This window comes from Neltuma alba, unplaced genomic scaffold (assembly GCF_004799145.2).
Source record: "Neltuma alba isolate B1F8T4 unplaced genomic scaffold, ASM479914v2 tig00010148_pilon, whole genome shotgun sequence".
Taxonomy (NCBI): Eukaryota; Viridiplantae; Streptophyta; class Magnoliopsida; order Fabales; family Fabaceae; genus Neltuma; species Neltuma alba.
This window is the reverse complement of record NW_021635095.1, coordinates 280,904-300,641: the sequence shown is the minus strand read 5'-3', so window position 1 is coordinate 300,641 and position 19,738 is coordinate 280,904. Positions and strand designations below refer to the sequence as shown.

At 38.3% G+C, this 19,738-nt stretch overlaps 3 protein-coding genes across 7 annotated transcripts; all 3 read left to right on the top strand.

The window, feature by feature from the left end:
• The first annotated feature begins 628 nt into the window (after positions 1-628).
• On the top strand, positions 629-5,804 carry LOC114754469 (synaptotagmin-4-like). The gene is made up of 13 exons (XM_028943225.1): positions 629-926; positions 1,026-1,133; positions 1,219-1,269; positions 1,359-1,479; positions 1,607-1,734; positions 1,931-2,032; positions 2,161-2,235; positions 2,458-2,537; positions 2,607-2,757; positions 2,846-3,076; positions 3,156-3,443; positions 3,526-3,639; positions 3,734-5,804. Exons 1-13 carry the CDS (start codon positions 822-824, stop codon positions 3,878-3,880), a joined length of 1,701 nt encoding a protein of 566 aa, XP_028799058.1. The 5' UTR covers positions 629-821; the 3' UTR covers positions 3,881-5,804.
• A 1,343-nt stretch (positions 5,805-7,147) lies between these two features.
• Positions 7,148-11,529, top strand: LOC114754480 (uncharacterized vacuolar membrane protein YML018C). 5 transcript variants are annotated; one of them, XR_003741189.1, is made up of 8 exons: positions 7,148-7,636; positions 8,190-8,582; positions 8,985-9,199; positions 9,915-9,985; positions 10,070-10,171; positions 10,392-10,509; positions 10,671-10,726; positions 11,052-11,096. XR_003741189.1 is itself a non-coding variant. In XM_028943243.1 (8 exons), the coding sequence occupies exons 1-8, from the start codon at positions 7,556-7,558 to the stop codon at positions 11,112-11,114; spliced, it is 1,074 nt and encodes a 357-aa protein (XP_028799076.1). In that variant the 5' UTR covers positions 7,148-7,555; the 3' UTR covers positions 11,115-11,529. The 5 variants fall into 5 exon arrangements, 4 of the variants coding, with proteins under 4 accessions (XP_028799076.1, XP_028799077.1, XP_028799075.1 ...); XM_028943243.1 differs by having other exon boundaries at positions 10,392-10,484; positions 11,052-11,529; XM_028943244.1 differs by having other exon boundaries at positions 10,392-10,484; positions 10,591-10,726; positions 11,052-11,529.
• Positions 11,530-12,905: 1,376 nt separating this feature from the next.
• On the top strand, positions 12,906-17,865 carry LOC114754471 (hydroxyproline O-galactosyltransferase HPGT2). The gene is made up of 12 exons (XM_028943229.1): positions 12,906-13,377; positions 13,816-13,879; positions 14,077-14,126; positions 14,204-14,391; positions 14,493-14,553; positions 14,674-14,746; positions 15,159-15,282; positions 15,400-15,487; positions 16,044-16,094; positions 16,747-16,818; positions 17,066-17,178; positions 17,314-17,865. Exons 1-12 carry the CDS (start codon positions 13,250-13,252, stop codon positions 17,334-17,336), a joined length of 1,035 nt encoding a protein of 344 aa, XP_028799062.1. The 5' UTR covers positions 12,906-13,249; the 3' UTR covers positions 17,337-17,865.
• Positions 17,866-19,738: the final 1,873 nt, after the last annotated feature.

Here is a 19,738-nt window from a genome sequence, read left to right as displayed (position 1 = left end):
TGATGTGGCTCTTATATGGTAGTTTATTCATGTCAGATTGAATGACTCAGTTTGACTTGTGGATGATAAGGATGCAATTTTTAAGTTAAGTAAATATCAAAGACTGAGTTTTAAATGAGTTAAAAGTTCAGGAACTGAGTTACACCGAGTTATAGTTGAAGGACTGAGTCACAGCTGAGTTAAACCTCGAAGGACCAAAAGATTAATTTTCCCTTTTATTTATTTATTGTCTTTAATTAACTTTTTAATGGAGTCCAATATTGCTTATAAAAAAAATAGAGTATAAATAACTAATTTAATTAATTTTCTCAATTTAGTTAACTTACTCAGTTAACTTTTATATTAGAGCGGGCGGTAATGTGTTCTAGTCTCACACCTTGAAATTAAATCAGGTGGAGTTAGTTGGAGCGAACACGTGTGAAGGAAGTAACAGGCTACTGTAGAAAAGCATATAAGTAGAATATGAATATTGCAAATACGCGTTTGATTATTATTTTCGTGATGAATCGAATATTGCCAGAGTTAACCAGAAACGCACGCGACTATAAGCACTACAAAAGCTGTGTTTCAGTACTACAATGTTCAATCCAACACAGGTCAATCCGAGACAGGTTTATCAAAGGAAGAAAGAAACAAAAGAAGGACGAAATGAAAAGAAAAGCACATATTACTTCCTTCGTTGCATCGACTTCGTTATTACTTGGACCGTAATCAGTTTTAAATTAGCCGCCACTGCACTTCTTCCTCGTCCCGAATCACCAAGACTTCCATGTTTGAGCTTCAACTTCAAGTCTGAGTCACATTACTGCACCTGTTGGAAGATGGGCTTCATCAGTGGCATGATCATGGGCATCACCCTTGGCATCTCTTTGATCTTCGCTTTTGCTCGTTTCCAAAGTTACCGATCAAAACGTCGTTCCGATTTGGTATATAACGCTGGATTGATCCACATTCTTTCATTTCTTCAATTTTCTATGATGATATTTGACTGTTGTTATGTTGGATGTTGAATTCGCTGGTTTAAGGCGGTGGCCGTAGCAGCTTTTGCCAGGATGAAGACGATGGAAGATTCTAGAAGAATTATCCCCCCGGAGTCGTGTCCCCCCTGGGTAGTCTTCACTCGCAGACAGAAGTTAAGTTTTCAACTTCATCTTCATGATTTCCTTTTCTTGTGAGACGTGGCTTCTCATTTGATGTTACGTCTTTTATCATCTGCAGTTAAACTGGCTCAATACCCATCTCCAGAAAATCTGGCCTTATGTTAATCAGGTACTCTGCTTCCAACTTTCTTCTATCAGTATTCATCATGATTTTGCGGGCTCTTCATATTTAATGAATATATGGATAATTTGACATAGGCAACATCGGAGTTGATAAAAAGCAATGTGGAACCGATTCTTGAGCAATACACACCCAAAATCTTGTCCTCAATCACCTTCTCCAAGTTCACTCTTGGCACTGTGGCACCTCAGTTCACAGGTCTCTCTCAGTCTTGTTTTTCCTAGTTAATGGTAGACTTAGCATTCTAATCTAATTTGTGAACATGCTGGTTTTACCTAGTTAATAATATTTGCTATAATTGTGGATGTTTGGTCGAAATGCGTAGGGGTGGCCATTGTTGAAGAAGAAAGCGGGGCTGATGGAGTGACTATGGAATTGGAGATGCAGTGGGATGGCAACCCCACTATTGCATTTGATGTTAAAACCCGAGTTGGCGTTGTAATACCTGTTAAGGTAACACATTTTCCATGATAATCAATAATCAAACTCAGGATGATATGCATATCTCAATGATGTCTCTCTGTTTTTTTTTCCCCCCATTACTTTAAACAGGGACTATACTTTTTCATATAGGCTTCCGTTGTCTTATATCAACTACATATTCATACTTTGTGTTGATCCATACTTGCTGGATTTGCCACTTAAATAGGTAAAAGATATTGGATTCACTGGCGTTTTCAGGCTGATCTTCAAACCATTAGTGGACGTGTTCCCTTCTTTTGGAGCTGTTTGTTATTCCTTGAGAGAAAAGGTGAACCCTTTTTCTCTCAACTTTATGCTTCGCTAGTAAATTCAATAAAACTAATTCAAATTTCATCTGACAATTTTTCTTTTCGTTCTTTTTCTTTCTTTTGTGTTTTCTTCTGGCTTTGCCAACAGAAACACCTGGACTTCACTCTCAAGGTTTCTGGTGGTGATATTTCAACTCTCCCGGGCGTATCTGATGCTATAGAGGTATGAACAAAACAAGTGTTTCTGTTATTTTCATTATGCCCTGAATCTACAGTATATGACGGTTGAATCTCTAAAATATTGAAGGGCCGTAAATTGTGCGTTTCGCTTCTTTAATTTTAACTTTGATTGCCCAATTGCTCAATAATAAAACACCATAATATTTATCCATTAAAAAAAACCGTAATATTTTCCAACAGATGAACTCTTCTGTTATTTATATAGGAAACAATTCGAGATGCTATTGAGGATTCTATAACGTGGCCAGTACGCAAAATTATACCAATTATACCAGGGGATTACAGGTATATTTAATTAAACTCGTTTTTCTCGCATCTAATAGTCAATGTTTTAAAATGTTTGTGCTCTTACAGCTTCCTTGAGCTAAAACCAGTTGGAATACTAGAAGTAAAACTAGTGCAAGCAAAGGACTTGGCAAATAAAGATCTGATTGGCAAATCCGATCCTTTTGCTGCTTTATTCGTCCGTCCACTTCGTGACAGAGTCCAAACCAGCAAAACAATCGTAAGATCACCTTCCATAATTCTCTCTACGTATGCTTTCTTCATCTCATGATGTTAATTATCTTAGATACTTGTACTGGAACCTTCAGAACAACGAGTTGAATCCAGTATGGAACGAGAACTTCGAGTTCACCGTGGAAGATGCATCAACCCAGCACTTGACTGTAAGAATATTTGATGATGAAGGCATTCAGGCTGACCAGCTCATTGGGTGTGCCCAAGTGTCATTAAAGGACCTTCAACCTGGAAAAGTTCAGACTTTCTGGTTGAAACTGGTCAAAAATTTGGAGGTCCAAAGAGATACAAAATACAGGGGCGAGGTCAGTAACATCCTCTTTCTTTCTTGTCCCGTATCATTCTGCTGGCAAGTCAGGTAATGTTCAGGTTTCTGGAACATAGGTTCACTTGGAGTTATTGTACTGTCCATTTGGTGTTAAAAGCATCTTTACAGACCTGTATGGTGATAGCTTCGGGCTGACCACTTTCGAGAAGGCTATTAAAAGTGCATCTGATCAGACACAGGTTGGTGATGTTAACAAATCACAGAAAAAATATGTGATAGTAAGAGGAGTACTATCTGTGACAGTGATATCAGCTGAAGACCTACCAGATATGGACTTACTGGGCAAAACTAACGCTTACGTTGAGCTCATGTTGAAGAAAGCAGACCAAAAACGCAGGACCAGGGTAACAACTGTGCTTCTTCCTCGACTCTCCCACTCTCCATTGGTTAAACATTCTCGGTATTGTAAAGCTCTCGTATTGTCAGGTTGCAACTTCAGGACTAAACCCGGCTTGGAATCAAACATTTGACTTCGTTGTGGAGGATGCATTACATGAAATGTTAATTCTTGAAGTCTGGGATCAAGATCTCATCGGCAAGGTGATTTCTGGAACCTTCTTCGCTAATTTACTTGTGCTTGATTTGTATTTCTCTGAGGGTTATGCTTTGATACAATAATGCCTGAGTTTTTCAGGACAAAATTGGCAGAGTGACGATGACACTGACTAGGGTCCTCCTAGAAAAGGAAGTTCAGGATAGTTTCGCGTTAGATGGAGCTAAATGTGGGAAACTTAACGTGCATCTTCGCTGGACTCCACAGCACAGGTATCGAGATCCTTGATTGCTCTCCAAGCTCTAGCACGCCTATCTGAGCCGCCGACGGAACAAATAAACATAAAGGGGTTATACTGATGATCTTATTTAATTATGAGGTACAATAATGTGGGTGTGTGTAATTGAGTTGTAAGTATACTTTTGTTGATTTTTTTTTTTAAATCAAACCCACCATGTCAAAATCATATATAACCCTAACTAATTTGGATGGAGTTGGGATACAAAGATGGCCAAGCTTTTCTCGATGAGAAAATTTTTCATTTATATAATAAAATAAGTAAGGGAAAAGCAAGGGAGAAAACTCCAGAAAAGATGAGAAGCAATACGATTTTGTCTTTAGTTATAAGGGGAGCAGAGTATTTGGCGCACACAAGTACACCAGTCTTTTTACTGGTAGTTGAGTTGGCGTTCGCGGTTTCTCTGAGGGTCGCCTTCTTCCTCCACCTACCTGTTCTCTCACTCTCTCCGAACTCAACTACCTTTTCATTCTCATTCTCAGCTCTTATGGATCAGCCTCAGAACCCAAGTACAGACACACAACAACGTCTCCTAACTCTGTTAGAAGTTCTCAAAGAAGCTTCCAAAGATCTTCAAGCCAATTCCATCCCCTTCCTCTTTAAGAATGACTCCAAGGGCGCCATTGAAGTGATTTTGGAGCTCGAAAGCAAGGCACTTCCCGTTTTCTCCGCCAACCCTGATCTTCACAGGCTGTCTGAGTTGCTCCGTTCCCTCAGAGCCTTGATCGAGAAGCTACAGAAATATGAAGGTTTCGGGCTCCGATCCCTCATCAACCGCCAAATCACTAATTACAAAATCTCTCGTGTTGCATGCGATATTGAGTCCGAAATTCAAGCGTACGTTGATCGATTAACCGTTAGAGGACTCGTCAAAACCCTGGTAGAATCGGCGAACGAGGACGTCAAGGTGAAGGCTTTGATTGGGTTTGAGAAAAGACTGTCGCGGGGTTTTGATATAGATTTTCAAGATTTGATTTTAAAGGCAAAGGTATTCAATCTCCTTGAGCATACACTCAGTGATCCATTGAGTTCAAAAAGGGTTCGGGAACGGGCGGCTATGGCTATAGACGCTTTGGTTAGGTTCAACAAGAATGTATTTGTCGGATTGGTGCTAATGGGTCCAACGATTAAGGCCCTAATAGCAATGGCTTCAAGCTGTTCGATACAAGTCCTGTCATCTCTGATAAGGTTCATTAGGAGCCCGTTGGTGGATGAACTTCTGGCAATTGGAGAAATCCCAAGAATTATCAACCTTTTATGCTCGGACGATTCATCGGTTCAAATTGCAGCCTTGGATTGTGTTCTTGAACTTGCTTATATCGGTAGAGATGAAGTAATCGAAGCGATGCTCAAAGAAGACCTGATTAAAAAGCTCATGGACTTGCAAAGAAAGGGTCGGCGTGACGAGGAAGAGAGAAAGGCTTGTATAGGAACAGAGTCAGAATCCAAATTGAAGGATTCTCCATTTGCAAGTTGTGTTGCAAACTTCGCTATCCAATTAGAAGTGGGGGAAGGATTGATCAAGGAGGAGAAAAAGGAGTTCAAGTCACAAATCCTGAAGGAGGTGAAGGAGGCTGCCCAATCAGATGCAGAGGTTGCCACCATAACCGCTGAGGTGCTATGGGGTTCTTCTCTCTGAAACCAGTTTCCAACATCTATAGGTCAGTTTCTTCATCAACTGGGCTCAACTCAGTGCTCATTGATCCAGCTACTGGGGCACCCCAGATAGTGTTGGATTGATGAAATGTCCTTATATTTTGTACATAGTTCGGCTGGGTGAATGATAGCCGAGTGCATGCTGCTGATCGCTGAGAATAAAAGATAAAATAGGATTGAGCCTAACTAACCATTGTGTAAAGCTGCCGTTACAGAACAAATTTAATTTATATTGCTGACTTGGGCAGATTTGGTTCATGTGCTTACTAATCTAACTTGAAGAGCAAAGAAATGAATGGAATAGTTATTACAGTCCATTGGCACCTCTTTCACGTTTGTACAATTTGTGTTTCCATGTACCAGCGTTTTCTAGCGGTAACGCTCTTGGCAGAACGATCGCTTTGCTTTACTTTGAAGAAAGCCATAAAAGAATTCATCATTGTTATGGTGGGAAGATAAAAATGGTGTTCCATCCCACTACCACACTATTGTTTCCCAAAAGAGCAAACACGCACTTATTGCAGCCAAAAAAGGTTGCTCCCAATGTTTGCAACAATTTTTCAGAAAAAGTTTTGCTCCGTTCTAAGAATATTCTTTAGTTTTCATGGACTTGATGTTTTCCCTTTGATACAGCTTACACAATTGGATTCCATGGAACAGAACAGAAGCTAATCATGTGCCGAAGCTGTGAGTTTTGTGAGCAAGAATTAACTATTATTCCCTTCAATTGTAAATATAAAAATTAATGAAAAAGCTTGTTTTGAATTTTTTTTTTAATGAAAGTGTACATGAATGGCTTACTATTTGTATAAATACTCTAATTAGTTATGACAAGCCTGTTTACCCTTCGTATGCCAATAAGCCTTTTCAAGAGCCACGTATAGCGGCGAAGGGGATGTTTTGGTCTTTACGCGTAATTTGCTGTTAGCCCAATAATAGAAGGCAGTAGCGAAAGCAGGCCGAATTGAAAATGCCCGTAGCAAACTCTACAAGCGCCAAAGCCCAAATGCGTTGCTGCAGGGGTAAAAGCGTCTTTTGAATGGTTTGGCTTGAACCCATCTGTTGACCAGCTAGTTACATCGGTTTTTTCACTCGCTCTCTTTTCATGCCATCCTTAAAACTTGGATTTTGTTTCACTTTAGATTCACTTACACAATCTGACACCAAAGAAAAAAATGTTACTAGCTTTATTAAAGAAAAACAATGCTCGCCGTGGATAGCGTAAAAATTGAATGACTATGGTCACATGAGCTTCTTAATGATCGAAATTAAGAGAAAAATTTCGGCGAGGAGGAAAAGAACAATATCTGAACTCTTTAGGCGTTGAAACTTCATTTTCAGCTCTCGACAATTTTGAAATTTATAACGATTAGAGACATTTTTCATACAATGTATGGTAAAACATCACTTGATACGTTTAATTAATTTGTTTGGCTCATTGCTGATACAATAGAATAAACTACATACTACGCGTTTAAATTAAAATTAGCCAATAACTACAATTAAAATTAAAAAACATGGATAAGAAAATAAAACGTTGACTTATTTTGGCAACGACGTATGAGAAATTTATTTGCAGGAACATTTGGATCAAATCATCCGCGTTCAGGTTCAGTCCAACGTGAGTGCTTCCCTCTCTTTCGTAATTATTCGGCCCCGGGGTCCTTGGCTTTTCTCCTTCGCAAGAATTCTCCGACTTCGTCTCCGTTATTTCTTCGCAAACTTGCTTAGCCCTTCCCTGTTCCGCAGTTTCGAGTTGGTACGCAGGATTGAAGCTTTCCTTTGCTTAGACCTCATTCTTAGATGCCCTTAGCAATGTTTCGCGTTGAAGGCGGATATTAATCCCAGCAGTCATTGGCCTATTTACTACCTGTACGGAAGCTTTTATTTATCCATTCCCAAAAGCCCAAGAAAAGGCTGGCTCCTTGCTGGAGAACAAAAATCTGGAAGAATCGTGCGGATCTTTGCAGTTCCTTTGGTTTCTCCAACTGCACATTGTTTGATTTGTGATGGGTTGGAGATACAAGGCTGGATTATTTCTTATAGCGGCTGTTGTAATTATATGGGTTACCTCGGCCGAAGTCACGCAGGTAGGCTTTTGTGACGTGTGAGTTTAACTTCACCATTTTTTTTTTCTGCCCAGATAGATCAAATTTGCCTCGAGTTTGGGTGAATCCATTTCTTAAAGTTGCTCGTGTATACGTTTCTGTTTGTTTTTTTATTTCGTTTTTAATTCCTTGATCACTTGTTTTGATATCTCTCTGCGATCCTCAGTCTTCTATGATACAATTGATTTCAATTAAATTTTCTGGGGTTTGTGCCCTCATATAGGAATCTGTTGGTGGAAAAATCAAATAGGACACCATTGTGCCCCAGACAGGCGTGTGCAGGTTCATGTTTAGCTGAGGGATAATTTGTTGCTAAGTTATTGGGATCTCTTGAAAAATGGTGTTTCGCTGCAGATTCATTCTATTCCACCTACTAATCCTTACCCAACGTGGCAAGAAACTGCTTTGTTAAAGCATCTTTCCTTTTTGCAATTCTTCTTGAGGGCCATCATTTTGTGACGCATTATCATGTAGTATGTCAGCATCGAAGCTTTCTATTTATGAATGGTTTTCTGAATAATATTTTTCTCAACAGGATATTTTTACGGATTATAAGCAGCCATTTGCAGTGACATACCTTGGAGCTTCGCTTATGGTAGTTTTCCTCCCAGTAGCTTTTATTAAGGACTGGTTGTGTAACTTACTTAGCCACTCTTATAAAAGGGGTAACAATGCAGAAACTGTGGATAAGTCATTTTCCAGAAGTAGCTCTCCTCTCAAGGGTATTGGAACACAGAAACACTCTGAACTTGAACTAGGCAGCATAAATCGAAAAGATAGCGATTTAGACCTCTCAAATCTTGCAGAAGGAGAGCCATTGGTGGCTAAATATGATGATGCTAATGTGCTAAATGCAGAGAAAGAACTCACGACTAGGCAGATTGCTTTTTATGGGTTTTCCATTGCACCTCTCTGGTTCATTACTGAGGTAAGTAACTTCAAAATGATATCTACATTTTGAAATTAGGAAGGACCAAAGCATGCAGTGCAACAGATGTATGACTCCTTCATTGCTTTTTAATGTTGCGTGTCTATGAAGTTCTTTCTGAAATGGTTGGATCACTGCATAGTTAGCTAAGGAAGTTCCGTGTTTTGAAGCTTCAAAAAATTGAGAAGCTAAAATTTGCTTGCTGTTAAGGTTGTCAAATGTCTCATTGTATTGATCATATTGGTGCAATGACCAATGTCTTGTTTCCTTGCCTCATGTCTGAAGATTCTCATCAGATTCTCTAGCTTCATACATACTTAGTTTCGATGGTTACTCTGGTCTATAAGATCATTTAGGAAGGGTAGCATTGGAGTTTTATTCATTGATTCTTTTTGCTTTCAGTATCTATCAAATGCTGCCCTCGCACGCACTAGCGTAGCTAGTACAACAGTATTATCATCTACTTCTGGACTTTTTACCCTTTTCATTGGGGTGAGTATGGGCCAAGATTCTTTAAATGTAGCAAAAGTGGTTTCGGTCTTCATCAGTATGGCTGGTGTGGCCATGACAACAATGGGGAAAACCTGGGCTACAGATGAGTCACAATCAAGTGCCGAGTAAGCCTAAACTCTAACTTTTGTTCGCCACATTTCTTATATTTGATTTCTTTTTTTAGCTGACTTCTTAAAGATTGATCAAAAGTAATGTGTGCTGTTTTAGGACTTAATCCTTTTTCATTCTCTATGCTTTAAGTTGGCTCACAAAAAGTAAAATTCTTAAATCAACTGTGATGTTTAGTTGGAGTACTTGTTAAGGTCTCTTCTCTGCCATTCTAGCATATCTATTAGCAGCTTATTTTTTGGATGATAAGTTCTCTGACATCTGCGTTGGGCATTAGTGATGGATCAATTTTTGAAACAGCATCTTATCTTCCTTTCTGAATTTCACTTACAGCTCTCGATTTTTCTTTGTTGTTCTGAGAAAAACATATGTCTTCCTTTTTTTTTTTAATGGAAAAAACAGCTTATTCCTTTTTTAATATTCCACATGTAGCTCTTGTTTTTCCTCTTCCTTTTCTAGAAATTATCTGCCTGCATGTGTTTAGTTTTGTTAATGTCCCTTATAATCTGACACAGACTGAAAGGATGTGCACCCAATTATAGTGTAGTGCTATGGAGTCTATTTGTTGCCTTGGAAGATAGTCACATTATATTAGGAATTTAGGATATCATATGGACTGCTCCTTCTACTTCCTTTCCTAAATGAATGTCCCATTACCAGCTTGCTATTTATAATTTCTTTTAGGTGATAACAGTTGGTATTTGTGTTCAGTAATGGAAAACGCTCTCTTGTTGGGGATCTTTTTGGCCTTCTATCAGCCATGACATATGGTCTCTTTACAGGTAACGCAATATCTCAGCTCTTGGCTTTTTACTCTTGCATAGTTTTGATGACTTGTGACCACTTCTTTTACCTTTGATGTGCAGTTCTGCTTAAAAAATTTTCCGGTGAAGAAGGAGAAAGGGTTGACGTGCAAAAGCTGTTTGGATATATTGGATTGTTTACACTAGTAGCGTTATGGTGGCTTGGTAAGTCTTTAACCTGGCCAATGCTTCTAAATTTAGTCATCGATACAAACTTATTAGGTTCTCTGACCATGCACCAATCTTCATGCACATTAAGGCACTTCCCACTTTCTATTTCCCCTCATTTGGGTTTTTGTTGTGGCTATTATAATTTATCTTCCAATGATGAAAAAATATATGCGACTTTATAAGATCATGGCTAATTCTGTCATGTTTGTTTCAGTCTGGCCCTTGATGGCCATAGGAATCGAACCTGAGTTTAAGATTCCCCACTCTGCTCTCGTGGATGAAGTGGTTCTTGCCAATGGATTCATTGGTAGCGTCCTGTCAGATTACATGTGGTACATGAAATAAATCTTGTTAATTTACACATTCATGATCTACTCAAAAATCTTATATCAGAGGTTTGCTCATCTACGCAGGGCAGTCTCTGTTGTATGGACAACTCCCCTTGTGGCTACTTTGGGCATGTCACTTACTATTCCTCTTGCTATGTTGGCAGACATGGTGATCCATGGTCGGCATTATTCAGCAATATACATTGTTGGCTCGATTCAGGTATAAATGTTGTTAAATTTAAACCTACACAAATATATTCATCCTGATGTTATCTATTACCATTGCCAATCATGCCGTCCGGGACTTTAGCCTAGGTGGTTCTGGTGGGAAGATCCTTGCTTTCATTTGGACTGACAAAAGCTAGTGTAGGGAATTTTGTCTGCACAATTTGCTGAATATTCACTCATATAGAAGTCACAGTTGGCAAATCATTTTAGCCTCCCCCACCTTTCCCCTAGTTACACGAAGAGGGTTTGACACCCGGATAAAATCATTCCACCCCTTCACGTATTAATGGGAGAATTCTATTGCCACTGTGATGCAGGTGTTTGCAGGGTTTGTGATAGCTAATATGGCAGACTGGTGTACGAACAAGTTGGGAGTATAAAATATAGTTATGTAGCTTGATATGGCCAAAACCGATCCTTTCTTGAAGCGGTTCTTCTTCCATTATTTTTATTGGGGTGCTATTCCTTGAATCTGCATGTTGAAAGCCAATGCCTGTGTGCCGTCTTTTTTTGGGCATTTTCCACGGAATGAACTGGTCATAGAGTGGGTTCTTTCATGTACATGATTCTAGAATGAGGTCTTTTTTGTAATCACGATCAGCTTGAACTTTTACCAGGGAATGTATATAATGTTTTAGTCTAGTGAAATAGTTTCGTCAATGTTAAATTGTCTCTTCGACTAAAAGAGGTCTCGGCCAATCACCCAGCCAGACCAACTGCTGCAATGTGAATGAAATGTCCCCCGGAATCTTTCAATTCCATCAATAAAAAAGAAGTGTTGACCTTTGTATTTTATCTGATTAATGTAGGCCTCTTGGAAATTTTAATTTTTCATTGTTTTTTTTTTTTGGGTCATAAGTCACATGCTCATTACACCATTTATAGAAAATTCGAACTCATCACCTTAAGTTTTGCACGATTGGATTATAAGATTTTCATTAAAGTGCCATGGGTTTTGGTTATGTATGAAATATATGGTTTGGGAGCTAAATCCTCAATATACTTCACCCACCAAATCTCCCTTAAAAGCCCTTTGGCAGCAGTTACTGAGGTGGTTGGGATCTAAATTCGTTGCAAAGCGTGGGAGTCAAGTATGGGCTATCAAAAATTATTCAAACATTTTTTTTTTTAATACCCAGGTGATCGAGGTTTTCATCCAAGACGGTTCTGTTCGCTCTATTGCGCTGGAAAAACAAGTCACTGAACCAGTTAGCATGTCATGTTCAAGCTGTATTTTTGATAGGTAAGACGTTAGAAATAGAGACGGAAGCAACGCTACCAAATTCAGGTTTGATTTGGATTAGAAAGAGGAACTGGGCTATCTGGGAATCACATCCTCTAGCTGGCTAAGCATGTAAATTTTGATTTTGAGTGATGGGTTTTTGGGGTCCGGAATCGATCGACTAACGCCCAAACTAAATTTCTCGATAAGCTTTCACCCTTTCCTTAGGGATCCATATAGGCGACGGGTGAGAGAGAACTGAAAATTAAATAAATTTTTCAAACATCAACGTGCCAGTAGAAGTGTAAAATGGCATAGCGTTCACAAAGTCCAGGAAGGATGACTTAAGTTCTGGCTAAAAAATAGTATTATTTATCTTAGATTTTATATAAATGCTTCAACTTTACAGAATATAAAAAATAAATTTGAAAAAATTATTTTGAACAAATACAGGTAACACGAAACCGAATATACGTGTCTCACAGCTGTGGTGAAAAAAAAAGGGGCAGGTGAAATTAATGAATGTAAGGAAATAAGTTTATTTTTTATTCGGCAGGGTGTGTGTGCCTATATAATATTGGTCTGATATATTCACATTAAACACACTTTTTTTCCCATTATTTCCCTCCCTCAAATACGAAAGAATGTCCTGATATTCCCCCCCCCCCCAAATATATTGACGAAATAAAAGATTAAAAATGAAACTTCCCATCCATGATGTTGAAAAGCGAACTAGAGACGTATGTTTCACCTGTTTGTTAGCATGGAGAAGTTAAGATGGATAACTCATCATTTACAATAAATCTCAAGGTTTCAGATCCATGTATGAATTAAACCCTGCGATATGATCCTCTATTTATGGTAATAGGAAAAAATTTAACCATTTCATTCGTTGCATTTGATTTAAACTTTTCCAAATATGTACTATTAATATGAATTCTTTTCACACATTCGTCACCATTTAATACTCTGTCTCTTGCGTTCATTTGCTTGATTACTCCTTAATTAGCCGCTTGCATATCCTTTCTGGAAAGGTAAAAATATTGAAGTTTTTCTGGTTTGGCGGTGCTCATTTTCTCTGCACAATTAATATTGGTTGAAAAGGGGAGGGAAAAAAGAAGAAACGAATAGGCAAGCTGCTAGTCTATCAGTTAGTTCCAAGTATATTAGCCCGTTTCGCCTTTCCTACGCCTGAGTCGTGCATATTTCCACCCTGAAATTGGCATGAATCGGAACCAGAAACGCTGAAATAAGGTTTAAAGCGAGCAGCAAATTTGAATCCGTTTGCTCAAGATGGAGACTTTACCGATCACCTCATCGAAAACCGATAGGCGAGGGAGATCAAAGTCTCCTCAGACCTCGAAACCGTCGCTCGTGATGGCCTTCTTCTCTTGCGTTGCTTGGCTTTACGTCGCTGGCCGGTATGCCTCCATTTCTGTGAATTTTCTGTTCTACACTTGATTTTCCAAATTGGAGTTGAATTTTCGTTTAGTGCTGATCGCATTTGTGCCGATTTGATCAATATGGTTATTTTGGGACCTCTGTCGTGGTGCCTGGAATTGAAGATTTCTGCCTTTGTCTTTTTCTTCATCTTTCTTGGACGCGAGGTCCGCCAGATTTGTGCACAGTTCCTTTTTTTTTTTTTTTAAGTATTTTCTTAAATAGCATCAGCCAAATTGTGGGAATTGCATCCAGACAATTTGATGGCCCTGTTTTAGCGGGATAATGCAAGTGTCATTATCTCCGTAATTTGTCAATCTTCGTTGTTAATTTCAAACTTCTGAACATAAATTACTTGCCATAAAGATTCTATGCATTCTAACGAGTTTTAATGTTTTATTACTTGTTTGGAATGATAGGTTATGGCAAGATGCAGAAAACCGAAATTTACTTACCAGTCTTCTAAAGAAGAACTCAGCCCAGGTGTTATTTTGTCTCAAGTCTCTGCCTTTCGATTTTAGATGCTTATTGGCTGCTATGAAGCAAAAAAGTTGTGAATGTCTCTTGCCCAAGAGGAAGAATTAATTCCTCCCCCACACCCACCCCCCAAAATTTTGCTTGTTCAAGTTGTTTGATTCATGCAAGTCTCATACCTTAAATGACTGTGATTCCCTTGCCAGAGGCCCAAGGTTCTTACAGTTGAAGATAAGCTAATGGTCCTCGGATGCAGGTGAATTGACCCTGCTTTACCCTCCCTTTCCTTGGATTAGTCTTTGTCAATTTTTATGACATCTGTCTATTTATTAGGGACCTAGAGAGGAGGATTGTCGAAGCTGAGATGGAACTTACATTGGCAAAGAGCCAAGGGTATCTCAAAGGCCATCCGCTGCAAAGTAGCTCTCCTGACAAGAGACTTCTTGCTGTCATCGGAGTTTATACTGGATTTGGGAGTCATTTGCAAAGAAAGAGGTTCAGAGGGTCTTGGATGCCCAGAGGTCTTCTTGTATATTATTTTTTATTGTTGTGCTTCTCAACTTGTAGTATGGGTTTTAACATTATGTAGACCGTAAGCACTGACAAATTCTCATTTTAGCAGGTGATGCCTTGAAAAAACTTGAAGAAAGAGGAGTGGTCATACGCTTTGTAATTGGAAGGAGGTTTCTCCTCACACTTATCCTTTCCAGCTGTTAAATTGCCTGCTTGATTTTTTATGATTAATTATTTGCTATAAATGGTAGTCAGTCCAACTTCTCTTATGATTTAATTGTTATTGGCAGTGCTAACCGAGGTGATAGCTTAGATCGCCATATTGATGAGGAACACAGTTTGACAAAGGATTTCTTGATTCTTGTAAGCAATCTAGTTGCCATGTTGCTGTAATTTACATTGGTTAATGCCTCAATCTTCTATGTTGTATTATGTGTGTGGAGAGCCTCCAGAATATATAGAAACTGGGACATTGTTGGCTTTTACATTTATTTGCTAGCAGGTAATGTTTGCTCGCTCGCTCGCTCATGCATGCCTAGTGCAAAGGACAACTCTTGACCCTTATGACTCATATTAATTAATGCTCTTTTTGTTTTTGATAACATTAGGAGGGTTTGAATCTTGGACCTTTACCCACACCCCGCCTCATCCTTACCACTTGAATTAGCCTCCTATGGCCATCATCTCTTATTTTCATTTGATAGAATATATTCATTGATGATTGGTGCTCTTTGGTGTTGTGTCCAGAGCTTGACTATTTTTGTTAATTTATCAGGAAGGTCATGAAGAAGCTCAAGAAGAGTTGCCTAAAAAGGCAAAATTCTTCTTCAGTGCTGCTGTTCAGAACTGGGATGCTGACTTTTATGTGAAAGTTGATGACAATATCGACCTCGACCTGGGTATACGACCCTTTAAAATTAATATCTTTGCTTAGGAGATCTTGTTTACATCTAATCATGTGATTATGTTCATGAGAACCAATCAAGGCATTCTTATTGCTGTTTCTGGTTTAACAGAGGCTTTAATTGGAGTTCTCGACCGTCGTCGTGGTCAAGATGGAGCATATATTGGATGCATGAAATCAGGAGACGTTGTAACAGAAGAGTACATTCTCTATTTTATCTTTCTGTTATGTTAATTGGGATCATATATCTATGACATTGTTTTGGCAGTTTCTTGTGGCATAGAATGTTTGGATCAAGTATTGCTTGGAATTGTCTACCCTTCTCAATGGCTTTATTTTCTTAGTTTCCTAGCTATTCTTTTAATTGTATTTTGTATTTATCGAATATGTAGTTAATTTTTAGCTAAAAAAAGAAAATATGTACTTCATTTTCTTTGGAGTCTGGATGTTCCCTGGGGGGAAATTTTGATCCTTTTTTATTCTCTATGTACTCCCTTTGGTAAGAAACTTTGAATTTCCTGGCTGTAAGAACTTTTCTGCTATAAACATGTGTAGGCCTTTCCCATATATGCTAAAGTTGAAATGTTTTTTCCCCTAAGTTTTTAATCGGTATTTTCTAAGATTGTCACTTTCTTCTTCTTTATAGTTGTAATAACATATTATCATGAAACTATCGCAAGATCTATCCTTTATCTGAGATATTTAACTGAGAGCTTTCCAATTCTACTTCTGAGCATCTTTTTCATTTATTTTCAGGGGAAAGCCATGGTATGAGCCTGAATGGTGGAAATTTGGGGATGAGAAAACGTAAGTGGCCTACCTTTTCAATGGGAAGATTATATGAAATTTTCCTCTGTATTTGTTATTTATTTTATTGGGAGAGGTTGTCTTCATCTGTGTGCGCCCCATATTATCTGCAATCTTTGGGTCTGTATCTCACACTTTTTCTTCTTCGTCAGAGAATATTACCTCTTTTCACTTGTTTTTAGTCCTGTGGGAATACGGCAGCTAGTGAGCGTTATCACATAGTAGATTATTCTTTTATTAGCTTTTTTTTTTTTTTTGGGTACTATGCTTAACTTCATGCCACAAGGAGCGTAGGGAGAAGTATATGATCCATACAATTGTCTCTTGAAGTGTTCAGCACATTTGTGACGCGTTGGTTCTTCATGTTTGTATTTTTGCTTAATTTTATTGGTACTAAGGGGTGTTTGGATAGAAACTAAACTATGATTTTAAAAATGATTTTACGGTATGCGTAGTCAGTATGTGAGAGGGTTTTTATCAAGACTTGCATCAAAATACTTTTAAAAAACATTTTCGGGGAAAGCCATAGTCGATTAGACAGCTATCCGCTTTTACATCTTCTTGATGGCTGACATATATGCCTTTTTATTGACAGTGTATTCCTGTCGTATAAATCCTGAGCTTTTTTTTTTTTTTTTTTAAATATCTTCAGGTACTTCCGGCATGCGGCTGGTTCACTTTTTATACTTTCGAAGAATTTGGCACAGTATATTAACATAAACAGGTTAGTTTTTAGTGTATTACGGACTTGGTACTGGAAATTTTGAAGCTGACCGGGGAGAAGTGTGTTTGGCGTAGCTTGAATAATTAAGCATTTTGGTTGAGAAAATTATTCCTTTTAACTTATGCTAATGTAGTCGGTCTTTCATGATAGTGGATATATGCAACTGTACTAAAGAAAAATATCTTCCAGATTTCACCTCTCTCCCTCTCCCCTGAATTGTAGCCTGATTCAGTTCTGTCAAATGTAGTGTGTCTCTTAAGACTTACGCTCATGACGATACGTCAGTGGGCTCATGGATGATGGGAGTCCAGGCAACGTATATAGATGACAGTCGCCTTTGTTGCAGTAGCATCAGACAAGGTGAAATATCTGTAGCCGTCATTTTCTTTTTGGAAGGGAGAGGAAAAAAAGAACTAACAGAGTTCAGAGGTGATCATATTCTCAATTTGGTTTATCATGAAGCAAATTGTCTTACTACTGGTTTTTATTTTCCAGACAAGGTTTGTTCCTTGGCTTGATGAGAGGACAACAGCTACTGTGGAAGATTGGTTACAGTCATTTGCGATGCATGAGGTGATGATTCTTTGAGGTGCGCAGCGACAGTGAAAGGGATAGCTACAGATTGATGGGCCATAATCACTGTAGTGGATGACAGCCATTTTGAGCTCTCACTCGATACTTCCGGATGTTCCATAACCGCTGTTATTATTTTGGGGCCTTTACCCCTCTTCTTTTTGACATGTTAAACCATCTGCCCATGGGCAAAGAGACAACAATTTATTCAGCACCGAAAACGTGAACGTACACTGGCGGCCCCGTTCTTTAGTTAACATTTGATTCGCTTTCATTTTGGGGATTTGATAATTTCATATTTGAACCTAGGACCCACTGCTCATCGCAGTTTTGCATTTGGTAAGGAAGCTGGGCCCTAAATGTGTGGGTACTTCCCATGCACAAAGTGAATTGTACTGTATACAGATTATAGATTATAAATGGTATATTTAAATTTTATAGATTATGTCTATATATTTATGTGTTTGTATAATACTTTTCAAATATATGACTATTTTTATAGTGTAAATTATACTACAAAAAGAGTTTTATATTTAGGACAGAAAGAATGTTGTAGTATAAAGGGATAAGGTTCAATATTATCCCGAAAATATTGGTTCAGGAACTCTATGTATCCGGAAGTTTTTTAAGAGCAATGTTGTTTTACCCGTAAGCAAACGTTAATTTTGACTGTTAAAGCCACATGGCACTCCCACATGACACTTGATATGCCACCTCATTATCAGCTCATAACTAGGTGTTGACTGCCTCATATTTCCTCTTCCTTGGACCATATTCCTTCCCTTTTTATACTGGAAAGCCGGAAACCATCGAACTTCCGTGCAAAAAATGAAAACAACCATGCATTGAAAAAAGTCAGAAATTTAATTTACATCAAGAATGAAATAACCAAAAAGACCAAGCAATCCAAAGAAAATTTTTCAGCATCATGGAGAGGGAAGAATGAAGAAGGGAACAAAGCAAAACGCATCAGCAAAAGAAGAGAGAGATGGAAGGAAGGGGGATTCAGTGATTTTCTTTCAAACTTCTCAACGCAGAGTCCATCACTGTTCTTGCAATCCAAACTCTACTGTCCATCGTAGGTATGGGATTTCAAACATATGGATATGTGAGAGAAAAATACTAATTGAAATGCACAAAAATTGCATAAGTCATGTGTTTTAACTATAGACCTGAAATTATTAAAATTCCACTAATAGCTAAAGCCATGAACACATATGACTGTAAGCTACCCGTTTTGTGCTTCTGGCTATGCTCTGCCACAAGGGTATCCTTCGCTGCTTTTGTTATAGATGCTCCCAGATTGCTGAGAAGCACACATGCAATTAAGCTAGGAAGTACTTCCCTTGCAATAGATGACTTACTAATTTCGTGTTCGCGGGTTTAGATCTAAAATATGAAGGAATGATTTCAAGAAGGATGCAGCGGTGTCAATGGGTTCAAGAATGCCAATTTCATCATCGCCTCTCATTATCTTCCCCTTCCTCTCCAGATAACTTTTTCTTCCAGCGACTCACGAGGTGTAGATCTGACTATGCTCCCATCTGGCGTCGGCTATGAATGCTCACCAAGGAGTGGGCAATCGAACAGAATGAGAGAGTCAGATAATGGAAAGTGGAGATTGCGAGCTGAACCAAAAAAATGGAGAGATCAAATGAAGTGGCTATCGGCATGATCAATGGTGGATACAGATGGGCGTGACTGTGAACAGAGAAAAGGTGTTGATGGCACGATCGATGGAGCCTGGAGATTTTTTTATTTAATTTTTATAATTTATCAAATGAGTGCCAACTAGGATCTCGATTAAGTGAGTTGGTGCCATATGAACGGCTAGCAAGTCTTATTGTCCAACTCAGTAAACCAGGAGTGCACAAATTAGTCCAATATGGGATTTAACGGTCAAAATTAATGTTTGCCAAGGGTGACATTGCTATGTTTTGATAACTTTTTGGGGTGATATTATTTCTAAAAAGACTTTTATATCTCTCCCTGAACGAGTACTTAGAGGATAAAATTAGACCTTATTCCTGGTACTACTTTCTGTCCTTAATATAAGATCCTATTTGATTTTTATTTTGATCCTAAATATAAGACCCCAATCCACTTTGTTTCTCATATTTATATATATTTTTTCAAAGTAACTCTTCTAACAATGATAATTCTAATCAATACACTTTATTAGCAAGGATATTTTAGGAAAAACAACACTCATTTAGGACAAATAACTAACTCAACTTACTTTCTTAATCTCCTCAAATTAGTCAATTGACTCTTATATTTAGGACAAGAGGTAGTATAAACTATATATAATTTTATAAAATACTACTTGTAATTCTAATTATAAAAC

What these genes read in the sequence shown, in the direction of transcription:
- LOC114754469 (XM_028943225.1), top strand. Translation starts at nt 822, where the DNA reads ATGGGCTTCATCAGTGGCATGATCATGGGCATCACCCTTGGCATCTCT. An exon ending in CAAAACGTCGTTCCGATTTG is followed by an intron (nt 927 to 1,025) that starts GTATATAACGCT and finishes CGCTGGTTTAAG; the next exon opens with GCGGTGGCCGTAGCAGCTTT. An exon ending in ATCAAGATCTCATCGGCAAG is followed by an intron (nt 3,640 to 3,733) that starts GTGATTTCTGGA and finishes TGAGTTTTTCAG; the next exon opens with GACAAAATTGGCAGAGTGAC.
- LOC114754480 (XM_028943241.1), top strand. Translation starts at nt 7,556, where the DNA reads ATGGGTTGGAGATACAAGGCTGGATTATTTCTTATAGCGGCTGTTGTA. An exon ending in GACATATGGTCTCTTTACAG is followed by an intron (nt 9,986 to 10,069) that starts GTAACGCAATAT and finishes TTTGATGTGCAG; the next exon opens with TTCTGCTTAAAAAATTTTCC. An exon ending in ACATTGTTGGCTCGATTCAG is followed by an intron (nt 10,727 to 11,051) that starts GTATAAATGTTG and finishes ACTGTGATGCAG; the next exon opens with GTGTTTGCAGGGTTTGTGAT.
- LOC114754471 (XM_028943229.1), top strand. Translation starts at nt 13,250, where the DNA reads ATGGAGACTTTACCGATCACCTCATCGAAAACCGATAGGCGAGGGAGA. An exon ending in CTAATGGTCCTCGGATGCAG is followed by an intron (nt 14,127 to 14,203) that starts GTGAATTGACCC and finishes TCTATTTATTAG; the next exon opens with GGACCTAGAGAGGAGGATTG. An exon ending in GGAGACGTTGTAACAGAAGA is followed by an intron (nt 15,488 to 16,043) that starts GTACATTCTCTA and finishes ATTTATTTTCAG; the next exon opens with GGGAAAGCCATGGTATGAGC.